This window comes from Marmota monax, unplaced genomic scaffold, assembly GCF_021218885.2.
Source record: "Marmota monax isolate L192 unplaced genomic scaffold, Marmota_monax_Labrador192_F-V1.1 WCK01_AAM20220418_F8-fsc00277, whole genome shotgun sequence".
Classification (NCBI taxonomy): Eukaryota; Metazoa; Chordata; class Mammalia; order Rodentia; family Sciuridae; genus Marmota; species Marmota monax.
The window spans coordinates 1111225-1138468 of NW_026694513.1; the positions used below are offsets into that span (position 1 = coordinate 1111225).

The window sequence follows — 27244 nt, forward strand, 5'->3', positions numbered from 1 at the left end:
AAATTATACTTGCATGGCTGGATTCTAGCCCTTCCTCTTAAATTAAATGTGTGACCTCGGGCATGTTCAGTCTATTTCTTCTCAAAAACAGGCGGCGGCGGAGAGCGGGGTGCCTGATAGTACGAACACAATCTTTAGAATTAAATGAGATACGGATCACATATTCAGTAGGTGCGGTACTAGTCTTAATTTTTTGGAGCCATGTTCACTCCAGTGTTTTATCTAGGGCGTCCCTGTCTTCCCAAATTTTGCAGAACTCTCTTGTTGCGGGTAATTCGAAATGAGAGGTAAATTGGCTCTGCTTTTAAAAAATTAGCCCCCTCCATTTCCGCCTTAGACCTGCTGGTTTATATATCAATTGTACAAAAACAAGTTGCAGCTTTAAAAACACGCAAAGTGGACACCGTCCAAGTAACTCCCGCAGGCTAGGATCCGCCGTTTACAGGGTAAGGAACACTATAACAACAGTATCTAACGCTAACTAACACCTCACCACCCACAGAGCCATCGCGGACTGATTGGCAGGCTGAAAGACTTCCGAGACTTAAACGGGAAAGCGTTCCAGTTCCACGCGCGAGACTCAAGACCTGGGCCGCGCCCCAGGCCACGCCCACCAGGAAGTGACGCACCGAGCTGAGTACTTCTTCTTCCGCTGTCCGCCAGTTGCGCGGCCAGGCCAGCGCGGGTGTGCGTCGGCGTCGCTGCCTGCAGAGGGATTCTGGGTAACGGCCCCGGCTGGCTGGGGCGGCTGGCTGGGTGCAGTAGGTTCCATTCACGCCAAGTCCGTTGGCAGTGGCGGTTGTAGGGCTGCGGCCAGTTGGACATGGAACAACCGTGGCCGCCGCCCGGACCCTGGAGCCTCCCTCGGGCAGAGGGTGAGACTGAGGAAGAGAGTGACTTGGATGTGTCCCCTGGCTCTCCCCGCTGCCCGCCGCTGCCGGGCGGTGGCGCCCAGGTGAGGGGGGCCCACGTTTTGCTGGGGGATGGGGAGATGCTGGCGCCAAGCCCCCTAAAATGTCGCGTCTCTACGACCCGCTTCTGTGCCCACTTCTGTACCCACTACAACCCCCGGGGCCTGATGCCATTCCTCCGCTATTGTAGCATCTTTTGGAGTGAAGAAGCGGTAGCCATATATTCATTCCCAACCACCACCTCCACGCACACATTTTCGCTTACCTTGGATGATTTCTTCTCATCCTTGGAATACAGTCCTCATTCCCTCTTTCGTGACAGCTCCCAGATTTGGGGCGGCACACCCGGTGTGACATTGACCCTTTGTCCTCTCGTGCGTGCTTTTTTGTCCGAATTCTTTATTCTGTTAAAGGCCCCAGTGTACTTATGCACGGCTGATAGGAATAGTTAGTGGTTATACTTCAACGTTACACTGAGTCCTCACATAAAGATTTCACGTGCTCTTTAACGCACGTTAACACCTGAGCAAATTTTGTAAACCTCGGTTTAGATGCTGGCGCACACCTTCCAGTCGGGTGACTTTCCCTTGCTGTTTTGTTTTTAGTTCTGACTGCTTAATGACATTCTCCAGTGAAAACATACTAGGCACAGCCTTCCTCCCTCTCTCTCTCTCTCTCTCTCTCTCTCTCTCTCTCTCTCTCTCCCTCCCTCCCTCCCTCCCTCCCTCTCCCTCTCCCCCTCCCTCCCTCCCGCTCCCTCTCTCTCTCCCTCCCCCTCTCTCTCTCTCTCTCCTTTTTTTTTTTTTCCAGACTCTTTGCTAAGATTCCTAATGCTACTTGTTTTCAATCCAGATTTCTTGTCTCTGCAACTTAACCAAATATGATATTTAGGATTTTTCTGGGTCCAATCGTAGGTAGTGCTTACATACTCATCACCTTTTCATATTTTTTCTCTTAACCTGAGTGTTTTGGGCTGTATTTCGGGATCATAGACTAAATACTATTATGTTCAACGAAATGGATTGTAGATGTCTGCCTAGGCTTTCTGCAGACTGAGGTTCAATAACAGCATAATAGAATTAATAGCAGTTTTCCCTCAAAACTCATTGTGCTCAATGTTAATGAAGATTAGTGATTTAAATTTGTTTTTCTAGTAAGTATAGGATCATCAGTCTTATTTCAGCTAATGGAGTTGGTTGGCTTCACACGGAGAAAAATGCTGTTTCATAACCACAGTCTGTACTTAGCCAACGGGTCACTGGGAAAGTGAGGCAGAATAAGAGTTGATGTGTCAGTAGTCACCCACTAATTATGGATCACTAGTGTCATTTTTATATACAAAATGTGTTATGAGCCTATAATGCATTACAGAGGTGGGGGAAGGAAGGGAGTATGAGAGAATGAACAGCAGTTGCTGTTGTCAATTTTAAAGGCAGACGGAGAGAAAAAAGTCTCAAGAATTTCAGTACATTATAATTGAATCACAAAAGTTACTTAAGAGAAACTCTTAAGATTAATATACATTAATTAGATTAAAAGATTAATATACATTTATATTAATCTTTTACTTGTGCACTTACAAACTCATAATAGGAGAAAAATATTTTATAAGTGAATAGGCTTATCTCCTTCACTAAATGTGATTTCCCTGAGGCCATATAGCTAGTTGTAGCAGAGTCAAAATTAGAATTTATGACTTCTAGTACAGTATTTTTGCCCACCTACTACACTACTCATCCTAGGAAATACTATAAAACTGTGTAGCTGATATTACCTTTAAATAGTCTTCAGATTTGCAAAGTGATTTCTAATTTTAAGTTCAGGTGTTCGTTACAACTCTGCTTATTTTGTCTTGCTGACTTTAGGACTTAAATTTTTGAACTGGAATATTCGGGAAGAATAAAATGTTTAATCCAATAAATAGGCACTTAAAATTATTCTTTAAAAAAAACTTTGGATTAATTTTTACCAAATATGATAGATTTAGATATCTTAATGTAATAAGCAGTGTATGATTCTGAGATTCCCAATTAAGGTAAAAGCAAATTAGAATATAGATATCCTTTTTGAGAATTTTTAATGTGACGTTACTAACATTAGTGGACTTTAGCAGTTCCTTTTCAGAATTTATGTTCATTAAAAAATAATTATATCCATCTAAGACATCAAGGTCATGGATTAAAATATGACCTAATATTTTACTTAATCTGAATACATCCTAGATAGTTTGCCCAAGTAGCCAAATGGTATCTCTAATTGCTATGGAGAAGAATTTAAATAGAAATCATTTTTGGAATTGGTTTGATTTAAAAAAATTTTTTTTTTGCTTCCACATAATTCCAAAAAATATAAGGTATGGTATAGCTTTGTCTTTTTATAAATTAAGTTTTATAGTTTCATTTTTCTTTTTTTGGCCCCATTTTTAAGCATAGCTAGTTTCCAGTTTTTTCTTTGATCCTATTCTAAGATAATCAAGTAAAACATTTATTTTTACTTTTGGCTTACTTGTAGGGGACCTGGGCTACAAATCTGTTGAATGAGTAAATAAAACATCTGCATTATAATATTATAATTATAGTGTAAGAGGCCTTACTTGCTACTTGCCTTAGAATTCTTTACCACCTGACCAGTCTGTTCTAAGAAGTGAAGATTCATTTATTCCTCTATTATTTATTGAATGCTAGCCCTTCAAGAAGCTTAGATGCTGAAAATACAAATAAGTACAATATTATATGAAAAATATTATATAAAACGTGTATTATATCTTTGGTAGGAACAGAATGAATAAGAAAAAGCTTATGGGTTGTTAGAATCTGGAATGGAGATAGGAGTTTACCTAGAGCAAGGAGGATTGCCAAATTGAAGGGGGCAACAGGTTGAAGGCGGGAAGAATAAGCAAACAAATGGAAGAGTACCTATATCTGAGACGGGAGAGATTATAGGAAATGAAATCATGAAGTACCATGCTATGCCACAGAATTTGCATGTTATTCCAAGAGTCTTAAGAACGAGTAATGTGATTGAATTTGGTTTTTTTTTTTTTTTTTTGGAAAGATGACTACAGCGTAGTGGAGTAGAGAATAGCTTGAAATGAGACAGACTATTTGTATAATTTAGGTATAAAGTTATAAGAGCTTTTCAATAGTGAAATATATATAGGAACAGATTGAAGAGAAATTATTCTGAATAAGTAGTTTGAAGTTGATTTATATTTGGCCAAGAAATCATAATATGCCTTCCTCTTTTTGACTACCATATTGCTTTACACACAACAATTAAGTAAATATCACTGCTAACTCGGTGGCACATGCCTGTAACTTCAGGTGGAAACAAGGCAAGAGGATCACAAGTTCAAGGCCAGCCTCAGAATTTTAGAAAGGTCCTCAGCAACTTAGTGAAACATACACAAACACACACACACACACACACACACACATATACACATATATATGTGATAAAAAATAAAAAGAATGTTGCTTAATGGTAGAATGTCACTGTATTTAATCCTTAGTACCACCAAATAAATAAACAAATAAAACACAATATTAAAAATCTGTAATTATTACTCTGAGTAGGATAGAATCACCAGGGTAGAACAGTTGGCAGGTATTAATTTAAATAACTTTGCCTATTTTTATTAGGATAAAGTTAAAGAATATCTGTCTGATATAATCAGTTATAAATAGAAATTTCTATTAAGATCTTCTCTGATCACTAGGGATTGGGATAATACACAAAGAAAGCAGAAATCAAGAAATAATTATTTCTAAACAAAAGGAGATTCCTTACTGTGAAGAACTTGCAGAACAAAACTCTAAAAGATCTGGTTTTCAACACGTGGAGTGTTGAGGTGGTAAGCTAGATTTAATCTTTATTCTCATTCTGTTGGTCCAGGATTATGAAGACTGTGAGTCAAATGTTGAGTACCAGCTATATGCAAGTCACTGTGATAGTTGCCAGACTTTGTGGTGTTGTTAGTTGTTGGAGGAGGGACACAGGTTAACAAAGAAGCTTAGAATCTAGTTGATGAAACAAGGCCTATAATATAAAAATGTAACTTGTAGACAAAGAACACAGGATAGGCTATGCACCACAAACATTGTACAGAGATCCTTTGAATAAAAATTTTTAAAAGAGTTGAGCTGTGCTGCACAAATATATCCATTGCAACCTTCATTTCTTACAAATACTGTTTTTCTATTCAGATGTATAGCCATGGGATTGAGCTGGCTTGCCAAAAGCAGAAAGAGTTTGTGAAGAGCTCTGTGGCGTGCAAATGGAATCTTGCCGAAGCTCAGCAGAAACTTGGTAGCTTAGCACTGCATAATTCTGAGTCCTTGGATCAGGAACATGCCAAAGCACAAACAGCAGTATCAGAACTAAGGCAACGAGAAGAAGAGTGGCGACAGAAAGAAGAGGCTTTAGTACAAAGAGAGAGGATGTGTCTGTGGAACATGGATGCCATTAGCAAGGATGTTTTTAATAAGGTATGACCTTTTATTGGGCTATAAAGAAAGGAGAAAAATTTAAGTATTTGTACGTTTTGATAGCAAAACAACCAAGTATTTGTAAAGTGTTCAAATTTTGATAGTTTATGGAAAGTACAAGTACTCCAGCATTGTCTTAATTCTAGTAGTCCTTAATACAAATATATGACAATAGCATGACACATGGTATAGTGCAGTTTGGGCTCTGAAATTAGACTGTCTTAAATCTCAACTTTATTACATGCTAGCTTTGTGACCTTGGACAAGTCACTTAACATCTCTTAGCTTGGTAGCTTCAAATAAAGTAATGTCTTAAAAGTGTGGTAGCATAGAACCTGGTATGTGGTAAAGCTCAGATGTTACGAGTACTTTCTGACATTGCAATGCTGCCTGCTTGCTATCAGTTTGGTAACACATTTAGTTATTGGACTTACTAGATAAAAATCTTTTCACTGTTTAGTTACCAATGTTTAGTAAATTTAGGAGGTAATCTAGAAAATGTCATAGTACTGAAAAGAACTTTTTAGAAATAATTCAGACTCTTTTGTCTCTTAAAATAGTGTAGTAGTTTGTCAAGTTGTTTTAAGAGCAGTATTGTGTTTCTCATTAGAATATATAGGCCTTTTTCTTTTACTTTTGTCGCTGAAGAAGAAAAAGTCAAAGACCATTTATTGCTGGGAGAGTACAGAAAAACAGTATTCTTCAGACCATGGGGTCATGACCAATTTAAGTTGGCTATGAAAACAATTTGGTGCATTCCTAGCAGCATTTTTTCTTTTTCAAGTAGAATCTGATAGAAAAGATCAAAGTGCATCCCACTTAGGGTCAATATTGTATTGAAAAACTAGTATTTTAGGTATTTGTGTGCATGTTAGGACAAAACGTACAATCTATTTCTTCATCTAAACTGTAAGTTTGAAAGTTCTTACTCTAGAGCTGCAGACTACAGGCAGGTTTGTTGCACCCACCTCCCAATGCCCGCCTCCCATCCCAACCTCCCCATATTGGAGAATGAACCTCAGGGCCTGGAACATACTAAACAAGTGTTTTACAAACACTGAGATACATCTCCAGCCCTTTTATTTTTTATTTTGAAACAGGATCTCACTAAGTTGCCCAGGCTGACCTTGAACTTGCAATCCTCCTACCTCAGCCTCCCAAGTTGCTGGGATTACAGGCATGCACCACAGCATCCAGCTTTGTAGGCAGTTTTTTTTTTTTTTTTTTTTTTTTCATTTTCTTTTGTTTGTTTTTGTGTTGCTATAGATCAAACCCCAGGCTTTGTGCATATTAGGCAAAGTGCTCTGTCACTAAGCTATATCAGTAGCCCCTACAGGCAGTTATAATTTACAGGCTCAATTAATTGTTTATGTAAGATAATGTTGAACAAATACTATATATAAAAAGCATTCTTAAAATGCTTTTAAGGATTTAGAAATTTTAAGGATGAGAAAATATCTAAATCAAAGTTAAATTTTCTCTCACATCTCATTTTGTACCCTATGTTTGGTAGTCATTGCATTAAGAGTTATTTTCATTCAGCTACCTTATTTTATAAGTGAAGAAATAGAAAAGTAAGTACAGTGACTTGATAACATAACAGTGGATTAAATTTGAAGAATAAAATCCTTACTCTGGGATTTGAAGACTAGATAAGGTAAAGAAAGGTGTTGAATATCCTTTACTAAAGATACCTTTAAGAATGAAAATGATGATGGGGCTAGGGTTGTGGCTCAGTGGTAGAGTACTTGCCTAGCACGTTAAGGCCCTAGGTTCAATCCTTAGCACCACATAAAAATAAATAAATAAACTAAAGGTATTGTGTTCATATACAACTAAAAGGAAATAAATAAAAAATAATGAAAATGATGTCTATTATTAAATGAAGATAACAGATAATAGATATTAATGATAGACTTAAAATCCCATATTTCTCACACTGCTCAGGGGTTATATGTTTGTTTTCCATTTGAAAACTAGAGCTTCTAGAGATTTTTCAAAACACATGAGAAGGAGGAGAAAGTCAGAGCCTAATAACTTTTGGGGGGCGGTGAGAGGACTGGGGATTGAACGCTGGCACTTGACCACTGAGCCCATCATCAGCTTTATTTTGTATTTTATTTAGAGACTGTGTCTCACTGAGATCCTTAGTGCCTCACTTTTGCTGAGGCTGGCTTTCAACTTGTAGTCCTCCTCCCTCTGCTTCCCAAGCTGGTGGGATTGCAGGCATGGGCCATTGCACCAGGCTAGAGCCTAATAATTTTATGAATTAATGATTTTAATATGGGATAAAGTAATATTATGTTGAAGCATAGCATTCTGTATTGAGCCTTACTCTGTAGAAATGTAATGAAATCTGTGAACATACTTATAGGCACAAATATTTTATGTTAATTTTTTTCCACTTTGCTAAAATGGCTAAAGGAAACATTTATCAGAAGCTAAAAGCTTTTGCCTTTACCACAAGGTGGATTTTGTATATTATCCTCTATTAGTGTTCCCTGAACTTGAAGCAGGGATGATGTTACTACATTTATGTAGAGAATAGACAGAGATAGACATTCAGATGTCATCACTTTCCTTAATTAACCCATGAACATATAATGTAGGAGAGAATTTGGTTCTTTTTTAGCTTTTTTAATATGGAAAATATTATATATATTAATATAAATTTAATATTTTAATATTAAATATATATTATAATATATATGAACGTATATATCAATATACACAAAGTAAACAGACAAACCCCATGTTGCACATCAACACCGTCATCATTCTGTCATTCTCATTTGATCTGTACCTTCATTTGCTTGATTATCCCTGAACCTATCCCTCCTTGATTATTCATTTTTTTGTTTGTTTGTTTATTCTTTGGGTAACATTTTACGTTGAGGTACACAAATCTCATGTGTAACATTTTAGTAAATAGCTGGTAGCCCACACCTATAATTCCAGTAACTAAGTAGGCTGAGGCAGGAGGATCACAAATTTGAGGCCAGCTTCAGCAACTTAGTGAGAACCTGGCTTAAAATAAAAATATTAAAAAGGCTGGGGATATAGCTCAGTGGTAAAGTGTCCTTTGTTCAATCCCCAGTAAAAATTAACAACTAGATATAGTTATGTAATCCACACTCTATTAAGATGTATAAATTGGAACTTAAAAATCAAGTATTTGATTTAAATCTTTGGTCTGCAACTTATTGGGGCAATGAAAGACAGTCATTTTCTATTAATTTGTTAAGGGAAATTTTTTTGTATTTGTTCTAAATTTAACCCTTGGGCTATAGAGATTGGCTGCTCATTCTTGTCTAAATCAACATTCACCCTGTCTTTAACCATCATTATTTTCTAGACTTCTCATCCTATAACTTATTTAATTTCTGTCTTCCTGGCATCCACTCTCACCCACTCATTGAGCACTATTTATTAACTGCCTCTTCTGGACCATCTTCGGTTCTACTGCAGCAGTCAGTAAGACACATAGGTAAATGTGCATCACCACTAGCCATATCAATAATTCCTTCTTTGAGAAAATTTTTAATAGTAAAACATGCTTATTGATAAATAAACAATAAACAAGCATGTAAAATAGAAATTCAAAGGCTCCCTTTACGTTTAGTTCCATTTTCCAGACATAACCTCTGTTAAGAATGAGTCATATCTTTCTAGACTTTCTTTGTGCCTGTTCTAATTTATATATATTTTTCTCCCCTACAACAGGATCATTCTTCATTTAAATAATTTGCTATTTGTATAAATGTATTAAGGGGTGTGTCTTAAGTGTTATTTTACTTCTGTTTTACATTATACCCTCAAAATATTTAAAATAATTAAAAAAAATTTTTTTCTTCCAGAGGGAACAGTCAAAGCAATGTTTATTTTATATAGTTAATGTTTCTTAACACAGTGCTCACAAAGAATATTTTCATTTTGTTTCTGCTTTTAATTGTTTCTTTAAACTTAATTTCTAACATAGCCTACATTTATATCACAAATTAATTAGGACTGTTTTTTATGTTCCAGTCATTTTCTCAAAATCGTACATTGATTTTGTCTGGGAGCTTGAGACTTGAGAGGACTGGTCTAGATCTGCGCTATCCAACTTGATAGCCACTAGCCACATGTGCTATTGAGTGCTTGAAATGTGACTAGTCTGAACTGAGATGTGCTGTAAGTGTAAAATACACACCAGATTCTGATGGCTCAGTATCAAAAAAAAAAAAAAAAAAAAATTCATTAATATTTTTGTGTTGCTTACATGTTAAAATGATAATATGTTGGATATGTTAGGTTAAATAATGTAGTTATTAGTTTCATCTGTTTCTGCATTTTAATGTGGCTAATAGGAATTTGATATTTGTGACTTGGATTATATTTCTATTGGACAGTGCTGGTCTAGATGGCAGAATATATAAAGGGGAAAATGCTTTTATTTTGAAATGTATAAACTTTTGTGGGCTTCCTGGTCATAAACTGACAGAAAGCTGGTTTTACTTTTTATTTTGGGCAGTGATAATATCAGGGTATAAATGTAATCACAGAATGTTCTGAGAAACTGTGCTGTCAGTTTCGCTGGCTAGAGATAAAAACCTCATTTTTGGTCTGTTTTAACTGAAAATAAGCACTTCTTTAATAGAATTTTGTACTTGATTTCAAGAATCAAACTTGCCTCTTAAGAAAAATTTATTAGCAATACAACCCAGATGTATGTTTTGATTTATCTCTTCTCAAAGAATTTATAGTAAATACTTTACTGTCTGTGTGCTTTGAATTTCTGAGTTTATTTCTAGCAGAATCCAAAAATTAGGCTAGAGTTGCAAATGTTCACAGGAAATGAATAGTGTAAACCTAAATTATTCATGTAAAGAATCTTTCTGAACCTAGCTTTAGTAGGGCAACCATTTTAACAAAACGGATTAATTCAGTTGGTTTTTTCTGTATGATTTTCAAGATAAATCTATAATTTTCCAGACACACATTAAACAAAACTAAGCTCTCAAATGAAAAAAAATTTACCTTTTTAATGAAGAACTTAATAATGATATAATAGAATCATATTACACCACATTTTTATATTGTTTATTGGAAGAATTGCTAGACATTCAATGTCTAAGAAAGAAGATTCAAGAACATAAAATCCAACTTTAATTTCTAAATTTCTTTCATAGAGTTTTATTAATCAAGATAAAAGAAAAGAAACAGAAGATGAAGATAAATCAAAATCATTTATGCAGAAATATGAACAAAAAATCAGACATTTTGGTAAGTCTACTCTCTGAATTTCTTCTTTATAATATTTGGTATCATATATATATGTGCAAAAAAATGGATTTATAAAATGGGAACCAAAAAGATATGTAACAGACTCCAGTTATGTAGCTACTTCTGGAGATGTACAAATCTTATTGTAGACATTTTTTGGGGTCATAAATAATATAGATTGATAGAACAAATCAAATTGTGAGGAAAAGCAAAATTCAGTCTATTAATAATACCTTCTGAAACCATCTTCTTTATTCCATGGTCTCTTTCCAATCTTGACTAGCCTCTGCTTTTTTCTTTCTTTTCTTCCTTGGTATCTGCTTATCCTTTTGTTAAAATATTAGCATTCTTTTTTTTTTTTTTTTTTAAAGGTTTTATGCTGTGTAACTCAAGCAGGTTATTTAACAGTTATTCAGATAAATGTAGTGATAGAAATATGTATGCAAAGAACTGATAGTTTTTCTATTGGGGGAAGAAGACTGGGATGAGGTCAATGTAAAGTGAAGGCTTCCCAAGAAAGGTGACATCTGAGCCTGCTTATGAGGAACAGATAAGAGTTTTCCATGTAGCAACCATAGCGGCATGTAGAAATGCAGCCAGGCAACAGTATGTTGTATTCTAAGAATTATAGACAGTATACTGCTGGAATGAAAATGCTGTTGGGAAGTTTTAGGAGTTAAGGTTCAATTCATAGTTTTTTTAAAATCACCAGTAATATGTTAATTTAGCAAACAGTACAAAAGAACACTATGTTCACGAATATTTTAAATGGCATTTAAAAATTTTTTTTTTCTCCCATTGGCATTTCTCCCAAAGTATTTAAAATTTCATTTATGCTTCACTAATGTCAAGACAATGGATAGTATTGTCAATGTTTTCTCATCTGTTTATTTTTTCATGAAGAATTCATTTTTTCATACCTCTTATTTAAAATGAAGAAAAACTTAGTACATAAAGAAGTATAGACAAAGTCTGCATTTCTACATATTATTGTTGTGATGTTTTTTATATTTTTATTTTTTAGTTGTAGTTGGACACAATACCTTTATTTACTTATGTGGTGCTGAGGATCTAATCCAGGACCTCACATATGCTAGGCGAGCAATCTACTGCTGAGCCACAACCCCAGCCCCCATTGTGATATTTTTTATAATAGAAAAAATGAATAAGCAGTCCTCCCTTAGATAGATATTGAAATCTTTAAATGAGTAGAGCCTTATGTCATAATTTTTGTAAAACTATTTGTCTTAGTTGTATTATGTGAGCTGCCATTCCCACCTACAGTCCGTGCTTTCTAGGTCTATGTGTTCTGCTGTAAGAAAAAATAATGCACCATCTACTGGTTGCTCTTTTAGAGCATACACCGATTCTGGTAGAACAGCATCCCTGAAGACGTTTTTACCCATCTAGTATTCTATAGGCTAGTTGCTTTGGAGCCATGGAACCTAGTAGGTGAGAAACAGTTCCTTCACTTTTATTGTAAACTGGGTGGTGTGGTCAAAAGTAATTTTATGTGGGAAAATATCCCAGTTTTCACAAGTTGTTGTAACCCACCTGGTACTATGACTGAGTCTTTAATAAATAATTTCATCATTCTATAAAACCTCCTTCTGAGTAATGATGTTCAGGGTAAGACGAGTGATTTCATGAGCCTACAGTCATCATTTCTTTTGTTATAAATAAACCAAAAATCATGTGGGATATTGAATAATTCACTTAGTAGGACCACAGGTATATTACTGATAGAAACATGGTAAGCAGAGAGGGCAATTCCAGATCTAGAATGGGCTTTCTCAAGTGAGAAATTACTGTCTCTTTAAGATGAAATGGGACCAAAATATGTAATCTGCTTCTTGATGACTGTATAGTTTCTCTTGTGTATGTTGCCATATTGAGGTTTTGGCATTGGTTTCTGCTACTGGCAGATCAGGTATCCATTGGCTGTGCTGAGTTGGGATACTGGAACATCCCTGATGAGGAAAATCCATACTGTTGAATCTGTGCATAATCTCAAGCCTGTGCTACAATAACTCCTTAGTTTATGAAACTATTGTACGTGTAATGAGGTAGCTGAGGGTAAAAGCTAACTTGACACCTATAGGTCATTGATAAGCAAAATTGTTTTGAACATTGCATGTTGTAAACATCCACTACCTCATCTTGTAATACTAACCAGAGCATTGCTGTCTTCGAACCCAACCAGACTTGATAGCCACTCCCAGATTCACATTGTGCCTGTCTCTTAGTGGAAATACATATTGACTTTTCACTTTGGAGGAGATATCCTACTTGCCGCAGCACATTGGATCCACAGAAATGTTACTAAGGTAGTAGGCTCCCAACATTTTCATGTGTTTTTTTCCTACTCTCTGGCATGTGTGTATCTTACCAAGACATCTGAGGTACCCAGTACTTCCTGCTCACCAAGTTCCATCAGCATAGAGTGGACCAGCTTGCAGTTGTGGGATGATGAGTCAATCAAAATCCTCACTGACTAAATTTGTGGCACAGAGAAGATAGAGCCCTGAAGCAAGACAATGAATGTTTGATGCTATCCCTGCTTGGAGAAACCACATTTTTCTAGTGTTGTATGTGTATTGTAATGAACGAAAAAAGCATTTTCGAGAATGATGACCACACTGATACACTCCTGTAAACACACCTGGAATAGCAGCTGTATTTAAAGTTTTCAAATGGAGAGACTTTCCATACTTGGATTGCATTTCAGACTCTTGAAAGATGAGCCTGGTGCATGGGGTCTGTTTAGGATGTGGGGCTTCACACCAGTACTACTTTATGGTCTTACTCTGTACTTACATTTTTTAGAGTTTTTCCTAACTTTCCCTTATGCTGTTTGTTGGCTGTCTTTCTTGTGTTGCTTTTACCCTTATAATTAGATGGAATTTACCATCTAATGATAAATGGTACAATGCTTATTGTGGAGTATTACAAAGTATTGAAATCTTATTTTTCTACATTTGTATTTGTTAGTTTGATTCACATTTTATAAATACAAAATACTTATTTAGATAAAAAAACCTGTTTTTTCTTAGATTTCACTGTACAGTTTTATTCAAAGTTATATGTATCTTTGACATCACTGTCTTTGTGATCTACAGCGCTGCTTTTGGATTCATTTAACAGTTTTTCAGAGCACGTCATCTTCCCATCCAGCCATAGTTAGCAATGATTTGTCATTTTTTTGAATCTGGACGAATTGTTATCAAAAGCTGTAAAAATATAAACTATAATAGGATAATGTATTCTTGAATAGACTATGAAGTAGGACAAAGAGAAGATTATGATACGATTTTAATTTTGTTTCTCTAAAATTCATTTTCAAATAGGCTGGGAGGAAATACATAAATATTAATATTGCTTGTGGTAGACCTGCAATTGATTTCTATGTTTTGGACTTTTCATATTCTTCATAATGTATACACTTCATTTTTATAATCTGAAAAATATTTTTAAGAGTTCATCCTAAGGGGTGGGGGCTGTGGTTCAGTGGCAGAGCACTTGCTGAGCGTGTATGAAGCATTGGGTTTGAACCTTAGCATCACATATAAAAATAAGCAAATAAAATAAAGGCATGCTGACCATCTACAAGTACAAAAAAAATAAATAAATAAATTTAAAAAAAAAGAGTTCATCCTAAGAATTTTAGGATGGCTTAACATTAGAAATTTATTAACAGATTATGGTATTATAACCATAGAACTTGATAGTCAGTTTTAACGTCAGAGAAATGGAAATGTCAGAGGAATTTCTAGAATGTTTGAGTGAGTAATAGAATCCAGGAAGCCTGTAGGTTGACAGAAATGGAAGAATGGGTTTGATTTTCAAGTAAGATGAGTTTATGTAGTCGTATAGGTAGAAATTGTTGGTGCATAGGTGATTGGAAATACAGGAAATTTGAGGCTCTGGAAATACACAAAAAAAATAGTCATATATATGTCTTTCCTCAATAAATTAACAACCTAGCTGGGACATTATAGATGAATAGTGTAAAATGTTAAAATGTTTTCATTCTGTAAGTATAGTGCAAAAAGGAAAGAGAAATTAATAAGGATATGCATATTTGGGGACCATTTTAGGAAACAGGTAGAATATGGAGAGATGGATAGATTGAGATTTAGATAGGTGTTCACCAGGGAAATACATAAATTAAAGCATATAATTGAAATAAATTGTCCAAGTGAAGTTTTTCAAGCTTTCAAAGAAATTGGTTGGCTAGTTTAGACGACTGGATTATCCTTGACCGAAGATTTAGCTTAATAAATATTTCTTATATCATGTTAGTAACCTAATACTTATTATCTATTTAATATGTGTCAGGCACTATTTCTAGTGCTTTCTATGAATTCATTTTATATAATCGTTTAAAAATCCTGTCAGGTATTATTTACTTATAGCCCTATTCTACAAGGAAATGGAGGCATGTAAAGGAACTTGCTCAAGTTAGTAAATGGTGAAGCGGTTATATTAAAAAGCAGTTTAGAATCTGTTTTTCCTAGCCGTCCTGCTAGATTGTGTTATTCTTACATTTATTTACAAATTCCAAAATAACATCAATAGTTTTAGTCATGTTCTGATCCTGTATTGATTCTCTTTCAGTATTTTATTCATAAAATTCCATACTCCCTCCACAGAGATTTGTATGAACTACCTGTAACTTCTCAATTTCCTAGTAATTCAGTGTCTGGTTTTTGTTTTTTTTTTTTAAGTCAAGTGATGACAATATTTCCAAGTTACAGAAAATCTGTGTTTAATTTCAAGTGTAAATTTTCTCTTGGGTATTACATAAGTTGTTTAAAAAAAAAACTTTTAACATGTAATGACACCCTTCCTCATGACCCTTATAAGTGCTACTAACCCATCAGGGTTCCCTACAAGTATTTTTATTAACCCTTTCATACATTTCATGACAAAAATGTGTAGAATTTTGATAATTCATGGAGTCACAGTGCTACCATGGAGAAGTAAAGAAGAAAAGCAGTGCTTTACAGATGGTAAATAGAGTTGAAATATTAGCTTTTCAGAAGTATAAGAAGGTTAAGCCAAAACTACTTCATAGGATTAATTTTATGGTTTCAGGTATAAGAAATAAGGATTTTGCTTTCATTTACTCTGACTTCCAGGAGTCATTATTAACTCTATACTTTGAGAAGTAGTTACTTAAACTTTCAGTATTCTGTTTCTTAGAATCTTAAATGACCTAATAATCATTGTCATCAAAGTGTTGGGGAAATAACACAAAGCTTATAAAACGTTTATAAGAAATGTTAAAACCTTTTTTATGCCCCCCCTTTTTCTTTTGAGGAAAAGTTAATCATGTATTTTCAACTGATTGCTATATGTTGCTGTGTATTTTCAGCAATAGTTTTGTTTGTTATTGTGTTCTACTTTAGAATTTAATATATAGAAGTTCATTTTGTGTCTAGAGGAAAGTTTATTGCCAGAGTACTAAAACAGCCCTGTAAAATTTCCATGATGATTTGGTAACATCCATATTTCCTTGGGTGGATCTGAGGAGTGTAAAGCTGCTAACATTGTTATGTTGAAGTTATTCAAGTATAAAGCCAACTGGAAAAATTAAAAGTGCAATACTTGTCTGGTTCTATGATGATTTGGTCATATTGACTTTGAGGAGATATCTTATAAACATGCATATACTCTTAAGGTAGTATTTGTATTCATTTGACATCTTGAAAAAAAATGGCAGCCATTTTTAAGTCTACTTAACTACTTTTTAGAAATTTTTACTTACTGCGAGTGTAAACAGACATCATGAGTAAAAAGCTAAAATAATTTAAATGATTATTTTTACTAGTATGATACTGGCTTCATTGCTTTACCAGTAGATAATTTTCTTAAATTGGTAAATGTCACCATTTTAACATATCGTCTTAAGTCTTTAAGTGTGCCAAGTGCAGTTTATTGAGGTTTTGCTTTCTTTTCCATCGTTTGAATAGAAAAGATTCTGTTCTCTGAGTAAATCAGGTCTTTTACTTTAACCTTAATATGACCACTTGTCTCGATTTGCCTGGGACTGTGGGCATTTACAGATGCAAGACTTTTTGACTTTAAACTGGCCTTTCTACATTAGCTTCATTATCTGAAAGAAAACTTTCTGTGAATTTTGGAAGCTATTTCTAGTCTAGCAGCTATTATCCCTTTTCATTTGCCCTTTTACCATACACACTGCTTTGGTAATATGAATTACCTTTAAAGAGAATAATTTTATATTTTCTTCACAGGAAGAAACAAAATATTTAGCATTCATGATTTCATATATATGTATATGTGTGTATATATATACGTATACACACACATATATATGTATTCTTTTTTTTTTTTTTTTCAGGTATGTTGAGTCGATGGGATGATAGTCAGAGGTTTTTGTCTGACCATCCATACCTTGTATGTGAAGAAACTGCTAAATATCTTATTCTATGGTGTTTTCACCTAGAAGCTGAGCAGGTATTGTGTGAATCTTAAAATTTCAGTGTGTTACTTGGTCATGTTGACTTTGTGGGAAATGTTAGTGGAATTCTGATTTCTTACTTGGTGTTTTGTTTATTATGTTATTTACTTTCAATGAAAGCAAGAAGGTCATTAGAATTCTAATTGTTTTTGTTTTCAGACCTACTTGAGTTTAATGTGGGAACTTAAAATAATTGTGAGCGTATGTAAACTTTTCTGGTGTGTTCTCTGCCGCCTCTCAACTGCTTTTGTTCCTATATCCTTTTTCTTTTCTAATTAGAAAGTGATGTTTTAAAAAATCCAAATGGTAATCACATTTTAAGTCAGACCAATGCATGGTCCCCTTTAATAATTCTGGTCACATAAAAATAGTAAAGAATTGAGATATACTCTTTATATGTCCACATAGTATTTGACTTATAACTAAAAAGAACAAAATCAGAAGTAACCCAATTAAATATGTTCTAGAGGTTTCTTATAATTTTATTTATTTTCAGAAAGGGGCTCTAATGGAACAAATAGCACATCAAGCTGTTGTAATGCAATTTATTATGGAAATGGCCAAAAACTGTAATGTGGATCCAAGAGGGTGTTTTCGTTTATTTTTCCAAAAAGCCAAAGTAAGTATTTTTTGTTGTTGTTGCTGTTTTAAGGGTGTGCCTCCCCCACACGCTATACTAAGGATTGATTGAACTGAGGATCTTGTGCAAGTGTTCAACTACTGTGCTATTTCCCCAACCCAGTTATTTTGTATTGTTAAATGGGAAGGTTAGGTCATAGCTGAGACCCCTTTGTTCTGTACACATCAGGAGAAACCGTTTAACCAGAAGGCCACAGACTAATTGAGTCTTAAAGGAGCTATTCTTATATAATCTTTTATGTATTCATACATACTTTCTTATGACTTATACTATAGCATTTATATGAAATTGAGATCCATTCAAATGAATGTGTATATTTGGATAGTTTATCATTTATCCATTCAGTAACTATTGAGTACCTGCTAATGGAAAGCAAAACCATTTCAGAAGTGGAAGATATAGGATATTCACAGTTTAATAAGAAATCAGACTTTGTAATAGAAAAATAAGAAACAACCCAAAAATTCAATAGTTAGAGGAATGGTTAAAAAAAAAAAAGACCTGTAGTGTACATAGATTTATGCAGCCATTAGTTATTTATGGAACATTTTTAATGCTCTAAGAAATGTTTATGCTGTAAGTTTAGAGGAAGTGGTACATGTTTATATAAACACAAAAAATGTTGGCTATGTCACAAAAAAATAGATAATGTCTGCAAAGCTTACCATTTCACTAGATGAGTAAAAATTTGAAAGTTGCCCAAGAAGTAGAACAGTTAGGACTTGAATTCACTGCTAGTGGGAATATAAATTCTAATAACCATTTGGGAAATTTTTCTAGTAAAATTGAACAATCACATATGTGAATACCCAAAAATTCTTTTAGGTTTATACCCTAGAGAATATGTTATCAACATGTAGTTGAGGGACCTCTGAGAGTCTTTAAAACCTTTTCAGGCGGGCCTTGATTAGAAGTATTTTCATGATAATATTGATGGTATTTGCTATTTTATTCTTATTCTCTCACAAGTGTACAATTGAAATTGATCCCAAAGCAGATGTGATAATCTGTCTTCTGTTAAGGTAGACCTTAGAGAGGTTTGCAGAAATTAAAAATGGCACTAAATTAGTTTTGGAGAATAAAATTTTCACATGCTTTTTTTTTTAAGACAGGTTCTCACTTTGTTATCCAGGTAGATCTCAAACTCTTGAGATCAAGCAATTATCTTTTCTTAGTCTCTCAAGTAGCTGGGACTACCAGCATATGCCACTATGCCTAACACAAATAGTCTTTTAAAATAAAAATGTTATTAATGGTAGTATGTAATGAGTTTTTTACTACTATTTTTATTTTCCTTGATTCCTCACTTTTAATTTCTAACAGCAATATTAACAAATATAACCCACACAATTACAGGTCCTCAGTAATTTTCAAGTGTTAAAGAGTCCTAAGCTCCAAAGTTTGACTTAGTGCAACTCTTATACCTATACACTAGATGCCAAAATATGTAGCTTTGTTCATAATAACAAAAAGCCTGAGAACAACTCAAATGTCTGACAACAATAGAATGAATAAACTATGCTATATTCATTTGGTAAAATACTAACCAATATCAGTATGGATGAAAAAGCTGGGAAATGAATAAAATAAAATATGGAGTGATATAACCAGTATCAGTTTTTAAAATATATTTTGATAAAGATCATATATTTAAATATTCTGTATTTTATAAAATATTTTTATAGCAGGCAGAGGTAAGCAATATGTAGTTGAGGGATATGTGTATAAGCAGTAAAATTAAAGAAGCAAAGGACCGAGTCTAATGATAACTTAGGTAGGGAGGAAAATTTCTCTTCAGAACTGGTTTATAAAGTACTAGTAGTGATCTATTTCCTAATTTTTATGGGTACAAGGTTGTATTTTTGCTGAATAAACTACACATGTGTATCTTACATGCTCTTTTGCACACAGGATATGTTTCAGCATGTAAAATTAGAAGTTCAAAAGAAATATACCAAAAGGTGTTTTGGGGAGATGGGGGGAGTGCTGGGGGTGGAACTTAAGACCCTGGCAAGCGCTTCACCATTAAGCTACAACCCCAGTCCTCTATTTTTTAATATTTAAAAAAACCTACAAAGGTGGCAACAGTTCTACCTTAAAATACCCTAAAACCCTTGTGATGTAGAGTTTTGATGAGTTGGTGTTTTAGCTAGGTTTATGGTGACTTTTCTAAATTTTTATATGGCACATAGGAGCTTTTTTTTTTTTTTTCATCTTGTATTAATGGATGTATTTAAACTGGTGATTAATATGATAATGGAACATGTCCACACTGTGTACATTCTTTGAAAATTTAACAAAGTAGAACTGAAAGGCACTGAAGTCTTCGGTCTTGCATTGTATTTTTAATATATTTTTTAATTAAACAATAATATTCATAAGATGCTTACTTTGTGCAAGGCACTTTATATGGATTAACTTATAAATCTTTGTCATGTTTTATGAGGATTTCTGTTCTTATATTGTAGATAAGGAAACCTGTATAAAGAAATCAAGCACTGTGCACGGTGGTGCATGCCTGTAATCCCAGTGGCTTGGGAGGCTGAGATAGGAAGATCGCGAGTTCAAAGCCAGCCTCAGCAAAAGCAAGGCGCTGAACAACTCAGTGAGACCCTGTCTCTAAATAAAATACAAAATAGGGCTGGTGATATGGCTCAGTGGTCAGTTGCCCCGGGGTCCTCTATTTTATGCATTGAATCTCTTCTATCTCCTATCTCAACCCCCAATACCCTGCCACCAAAAAAAAAAAGAAAAGAAAAGAAATTAAGCAAGTGGCCTATATGGATTACTTAATAAAACAAAGTCAAATCACTCTAGACCTGAATCCCCAGGCCTTACGCACAGGGCTAACATTCTGTTTGTCCACATGACTCCCATATATTAACTAAAGTAAAGGTGCTAAAATGTGATTAAGGAAATTATTATGAAATTTATGAAGATGGGAAGGCAGTAGAATACTGTTTGCATTATTTGTATGCTGATGCTAATGACTAATTTAAAGAGGTTTTAACCTGGTTATATAACCTAAACTTCATTTGATAAGCTCTCTTCCACCACTTGAACATAAAGCCAGCATTCTGTTGATATAGAATATGTTACATGTCATCATAAGTCATTGTATTTTTTTCTTTCCATAATGTTGGGAGAAAAAGATGTACCTGTTTAACTAAAAACACAAAGGTGTTCTCCTAATGAAGTAGAATGTTGAGTTTTATTTGGTTTTCATAGAGAATAAAGGGTTAGAAAATTATTAGAAGTAGGCAATAGTTCCCCCTCATTAATTTAAATCTTTTTAAAGAATATCCTGTGACGGTTTGGCAATGGTAAGAGAATGGAATGAATGTGAAAGGTGAAATGAGGATTTTGGGGTCCTGTTAAAGATCCAGATAAATCAAGAGAGATAAGAGAAAACCTGTTTTACTTTTGTGTGTTCCTATTAGCTTGTTTTATTTTGCTGAAGCAGTAAGAAATGGAACAAATTAGTCATTAATGTTCCTATAAAACAAGTAGATGTCACAGATCTGAAGAGGCCATAATGGTTTCTACATTTAGACTGTTCACCTTTTCTTTATTTCCTCAACCAGCTGTATTGTAAGCTTTTTAGAATTTACTCTGGTTTTGAAAAACAGTCTGTTTTATGTGTTCTAGGCAGAGGAAGAAGGTTATTTTGAAGCATTCAAAAATGAACTTGAAGCTTTCAAGTCAAGAGTAAGACTTTATTCTCAATCACAAAGTTTTCAACCTATGACAGTTCCTAATCATGTTCCCCATTCTGGTGTTGGATCTATAGGTTTATTAGAATCCTTACCACAGGTAAGTTAGAGAAGTTAATATTTATTTTGTAAACATATTAAATCATAGTTTTTGTTATTTTGGAGTATCTTATATGTGATACACGTGTGACTGTTTTGAATATTCTTGCCTCAAAAGGTAATCCTTAGTCCTATTTTATGCATTGAATCTCTTCTATCTCTTTTCTTAAATGGATTAGCTTCAGAGCATGCATGAAAGTGGTAATCAAGGTAGTCTGCTACATGGGTTTATATAATACCATCTCTAGTGGTGGTGTTGCCTATCAGATGTAACACTTAGTTCACATTAATATAGCTTATAATATTGTGTCTGGTAGTATCAGCAACTACTTAAATCAATCTTTAGATCAAGATAAAAACCATGTCAACAGCATCAGAGACTTTATAGCAAAAAGAAGAAGGAATCAGACCACTCATCTAGCTGATACTATTTAAAACTCAGTTTTAAATTATTGGTAGATAGTTCCTTCCCATTTGATTGTAGTGGAAGCATCTTAGTCCAATCAACTCTCATTTCCATGTGCAAGGATTTTAAAGACCAGTTTATTCTGTTGCCTGCATTGTGAGATGGAAAGTCTCATTTAGTAGACAAGATGAGGAGAGTCCTAGATTTATTTTTAAAATTCATAAGGTGATAAAAGATTGAGATATTTCAGTGTCTTGACTTTATGTCACTATAATTTCACCATTCCAGTCACATGTATTGTAGGCTGTATAAGGAAAGCAATTGATCATATTCAACTCAAAAATATCATTTTCGAGGATGGAAATCATCAAGTTCTGATTTTTAAACAATAGTACCCCCCCAAACTTGTAAGAAACATTACCTCTAAAGATTTCCTATATAATATCAAATCTTAAATGGTATTTAAATACAATGGTGAATTTCACTTCCTGAGATATAGCCCATAGGGAACTAGTTTTTCCAAGGGAATTTTATGACTTAAGTCACTGTCATATCCAATATATAAACCTCCTAAAATTAAAATGTTACATGATTCATGTGGAGAAATAAAGAGACTTTGAAGGTGTTTGATTCAGTAAAGTATCAAAAAGTTGCGTCTGGAAAGGGGGAAGTAAGTTTTTGGTAAATATAACAGATAGTAACTGATAATAACTGCAAGGCATCCATTATACTTATTTGGCCTGTGGGGGGGGGGGGGCTAGACTCATGATTCTGACTTAATTGCTAACATTATCAGGGTTGCTTAGACTTAATCTGGCTAACAGAGCAGTTCCTCATAGAGTGAGAATTTTAGTATCCTAACCTAATCTGCCTGAGGAAGAGGAGAGCTTTAAGATTTCAGCTAGATGCGCAGTATTGTGGACTGGCTGAGGGAAACAGGATGGGGGGCCACTTGAGGGACCAAGTTGTCAATTTAGAGGAAGTTGGAAAGAAAATCTTGCCACAATAATATTCCTTTTTATATCAGTTTACAGGTTACAAAACACTTTCATGTGTTTTATTGTTTAATCTTCTCAAAAATACTATGGTTCATTTTCATTCATTTTTATGGATAAGTAAACTGAAACTTAGGTTAAATAATTTGCCTGAAGTCAGTTGAAGTGTGTGATAGAGCTAATATTCTAATCCTGAATTTCCTGCTTCACCGCCTATTCACCTGCATTACAGACTGTTGAGTAATGCACTACAAATAGTGCAAGATAATCCTGTGCTTTTAGAAGACACTTGTCACCGAGATAAGAAAATTTTTGAGATGAGAATATGAGCCAACCAGTGTAATTTAAGCAAAGTCAGGTTAGGCATATCAATTGCTTTTTGTTTTTTCAAAGTGGAAGACATGATAGCCTCAAGACAAATGAGTTCTGGAGAATCTCCTTAGCCAGTTCTCAGAATACAGGGTAGAGGCAGGATTAGAACTGAAGTTCACGATGAATGTCCCAGACCTCAGTCAGTTATTGGTGTCACTTCTTTCATAAAGACCTGCTGGGGAATAATTTATCTAGCTTTTTGGCTTAAAAAAAAAAAAAAGAAGAAAAAAAACTTCATATAGTATTATACTTTATTAAGAAGTTTTTGAAAACCCTTTCTCCTTAAGGTATGGGAAGGTTTAAAACATCTGTGCCATTTGGACTTTCCTCACTGGTGTTTGTTAAATAAAAATAAATTAAACTAGGTGATGACAATATTTGTAAAAGTATCTAGTAGATATTTAGAATGACTGGGCAGACCAAATTGAATTCTGGGGAAAAATTTTCCTGAAATCCTGGATCTTAAGGCCTTATTTCCTTAATAGTAGTGCTTTAACAAATCATGGTTTTATTTTTGCATATACTGGACAAGGTTTTGGTTTTTTAATCTTAGTTTTAGAAATGGGCAAACATAACATTTATGAATTATCTTTCTATTTAAAGAATAAATAAAATCTCAGTTGTTCTTTTATTTTTTTTAAAATATGGGTCTGTGTACTTCAGATTTTTTATTCAAGCTTATTTTACTCAGTAAGTGGATTTTTCCTCTGTTAAGATGTTTTGCATTTTTAGCATTTACTGCTATAATTAGATAGTAATCTTCAAAATTCATTGCTGCCTTCAAGCTACATTTATTACTTAAATTATCAATAAGTGTATACATCTATTACATAGATTAGCTACATACATGGCCTAGTATGAATAACTAAAATGATAGTTTTGTTAAAAGGATAAGAAAAGGTGATGTCTGTTACATTTCTGTTTACACATATTCTGTCTTTATCACATCTCTTTGGGTTAAGCAAATAATAGCCTACTTTTTATTTATTTTTCCAGTTTTAGCTGGTCTGACTCCAAAGTCTATCTTCTTTCCTACTTTGTTATACTGTAGAGAATTAGGATGTGAAAATGCATATGTGATTATGTGTACTGGCATAAAACTGGTTATTATATATTCTTTTTTTTTCTTCCTTCCCCAGAATCCAGATTATCTTCAGTATTCTATCAATACAGCTCTCTGCAGTTTAAATTCAGTGGTACATAAAGAAGATGATGAACCCAAAATGATGGACACTGTATAATTTGGTTAAGACTGCTGAGGCCAAGTGCTATTTTGTTACAAGAAAGGAAGAACTTGGCTATTTTTCTTGACACTTTTATGGGTGCTGCACTTTATTTTTGTTCGGTTTTTGAGGGAGGGAAAAAAGAGTACTGAAACGTTTTGTAACTTTTTTTATGTGCTGCTAGGTTTTTTGTTTTGTTTTGTTTTGTTTTTGAAAGGAGAAGTGGTACCATATGTTGCAGGAAGTCAAACTGAACTCTTTTTTTCCCCCTGGGTTGGCTACTAAATTTGCCTTTAACCTAATTCTCAATTTTGGAATCAAAGTATGAAAATCTGCACAAATGCAATGTTTACAAGAACTGGCTGATTCTAGGAGGCATCTGCTACATAGTCTCTTTTTATATGGATATGGATATGTCCTATTCTACAAAAATAATTAAAGATAAAAATGTACTTGTATCCCACTGCTAACTTAGCTGTCAAATCTGGTGTTTCATCATATTAAAAGCAATAAATCAGTAGTCGCTAATCTACTTTACTAATAAGCTGGGTGGCACAAATTTTTAAAAGTCGTTCCTTTTAAAATAATAATATGTATTTTCGGCACCATCAGTTAAATCCTTGACTCTGTTACCCCTCAGTGTATTCTCAAAGCTGTTCTTTAGAAGTTGATTTTACTGTTGACTTTCTAAATACTAAAGATTGTAGTGATGAGCTCATATAGGGCTTTGTTTTTTTAAAACAAGATAGACTACAAGCTTACTCAATTTCTTTACTTGACGTAGTCTGGGATCTCTCAGGGACTAAGTTTTAAAAGAATACTAATGACCTGTAAGAACAAACTGGAAGAACAATAATGATAAATCTTGTAGAGCTAACTTTCTTAAGCTGCCAACTACTCATATCTAAGAATTTGGTAACCCTTAATGCTAATAATGGCTTTTACTCCACTTGTTATTCCTCTCTAGTTTAGCTACCATAGAATGTTATTCTTACTACTTCTTGCATAATTCACTTCAAATGTACTAGAATATTTGGTGGCTTGTTTTATTTAGATTAGATGACAGTGCTGATCATGCTGTCCTTATTATTTGAAAATTTATCTTCTCACAGGAACATGAGCTTTGATTGTATTTGAGTATAGTCTTTGGTACCCATTAAGACCAGTAGCAAACATTTGGACGCAAACATGGAATTGGGAATACATGTCTCAATTCAAGAAACCAAATAATGCTAAAGGATCCATATGGGGATCAGATCTGTAACCTTGGCCTCATTTGTATCTTGTTTTAACTGAGGTGATTAGGCACTAGTACCCATAGAAACAGGCTGGAATTATTGAATCCTACTTCTGTAATGTCACAATTTTCCTGTTTTTCAGAATAAGTCTTTTTTGTGCTTTTGATATTATTATATACTCTATAATAAAATGTTTGACTAATTTATATGGTAGTATTCATCAGCCTGTAATTTTTTAAACCAATGACCTAGTCATAGAAAGTTTTCTTTTCTTCTGGAGTGTGCTGTCATCTTTCCCTTTGTCCTAATTGGAGAGAATGGACACAAAAATATACTACTCCCGTTTCCCAGAAATGTTATATGAACCATTATTTACCACTTCTTCAACTTCACTTTTCCCCTGAACTTGCCTGTAGTCATCCAAATTGTTTTGACTTTCATTTTGTCTTCTTCCAAGTTAGAGCTATTAATGGCTCTGGCTGACAGAGCCATTAATAGAAGAATGGCAAGACAGAAAGAATCCACAAATTGAGTAAACTATTTCTGAAAGGTTTTTTTTTTTTTTTTAATGACAGGAATTACCTCAGAACTATTCTGTGAAATGTGACTATTTTTTTAATATGATTCTTTTTTTTTAATAACTTTATTTTGTTTCTATGTGGTGCTGAGAATTGAACCCAGTGCCTCACGCATGCTAGGCAAGCGCGCTACCACTTACTTGAGCCACATCCCCAGCCTGACTATTTGTATTTTTTAACTATCAAAAGGAAGTGATAACTTTTAAGTATAGAAAAGTGTGATTTATTCGAGAGGGGGCGATAATTTGCATGTTAAGACTATAACTTTTATATAATTAGTAATTTAGTACTAAGAACAGTAAATTGACATCTTGTTTTTTTTTTTTCATTTCAAAAATGTCCTCTTTAATACTGAGAACTAACTCCTATCGAAATAAATGTACTCTTTTCTGTTTCTTAAGTAATGAGAGATATACTAAACAAAGGGATAATTATATTTGAAGTTGAACAATTTTCCCTAAACAGGCTAAGCCATGGAAAACCCAATCTGAGGAATGAAACATTTTTGACATTAAAATATTCAACAGAATCCTGTTTTACTTGATAAAATTAATCTTCTAATAAAATATTTTTTAAAAGGATGAAATAGCTATCATTCCATTTATTCTGGCAATTATTATGTCAATAGTGATGAAGACAATACTGGTTTTAAATTATTGCTCTAAGATAGATGGCTAGCATTCTTTTCCAGTAATACCATTAGTGGGCTCTTTCAAATTGTTGCCTAATGGGCTCACAATCTAAAAAAAAAATAATAAAATTCTTTTTTTTTTTTAAGGAAAATCAGGCTCTTTTCTTTCAGAGTAGCATTCATATTATCCTTTAAAAAT

General features: G+C 34.0%; 2 protein-coding genes across 3 annotated transcripts in view; one reads left to right on the forward strand and one right to left on the reverse strand.

The window, feature by feature from the left end:
* Positions 1 to 1569, reverse strand: part of Spata6l (spermatogenesis associated 6 like) — a 59186-nt gene extending 57617 nt beyond the window's left edge. For both annotated transcript variants that reach the window (XM_058571447.1, XM_058571446.1), the window contains exon 1: positions 1177 to 1569. The gene's annotated coding sequence lies outside the window, so the exon portion shown is untranslated. The remainder of the gene's footprint in view (positions 1 to 1176) is intronic.
* On the forward strand, positions 665 to 26042 carry Cdc37l1 (cell division cycle 37 like 1, HSP90 cochaperone). The gene is made up of 7 exons (XM_046420149.2): positions 665 to 955; positions 5117 to 5398; positions 10570 to 10663; positions 17031 to 17146; positions 17647 to 17769; positions 21439 to 21603; positions 24515 to 26042. Exons 1-7 carry the CDS (start codon positions 824 to 826, stop codon positions 24614 to 24616), a joined length of 1014 nt encoding a protein of 337 aa, XP_046276105.1. The 5' UTR covers positions 665 to 823; the 3' UTR covers positions 24617 to 26042.
* Positions 26043 to 27244: the final 1202 nt, after the last annotated feature.

Excerpts from the sequence above, each read along its gene's own strand:
- Cdc37l1 (XM_046420149.2), top strand. The coding sequence starts at position 824 with ATGGAACAACCGTGGCCGCCGCCCGGACCCTGGAGCCTCCCTCGGGCA. Across the intron at positions 10,664-17,030 it reads ACAAAAAATCAGACATTTTG|GTATGTTGAGTCGATGGGAT; the intron begins GTAAGTCTACTC and ends TTTTTTTTTCAG. Across the intron at positions 17,147-17,646 it reads TTCACCTAGAAGCTGAGCAG|AAAGGGGCTCTAATGGAACA; the intron begins GTATTGTGTGAA and ends ATTTATTTTCAG.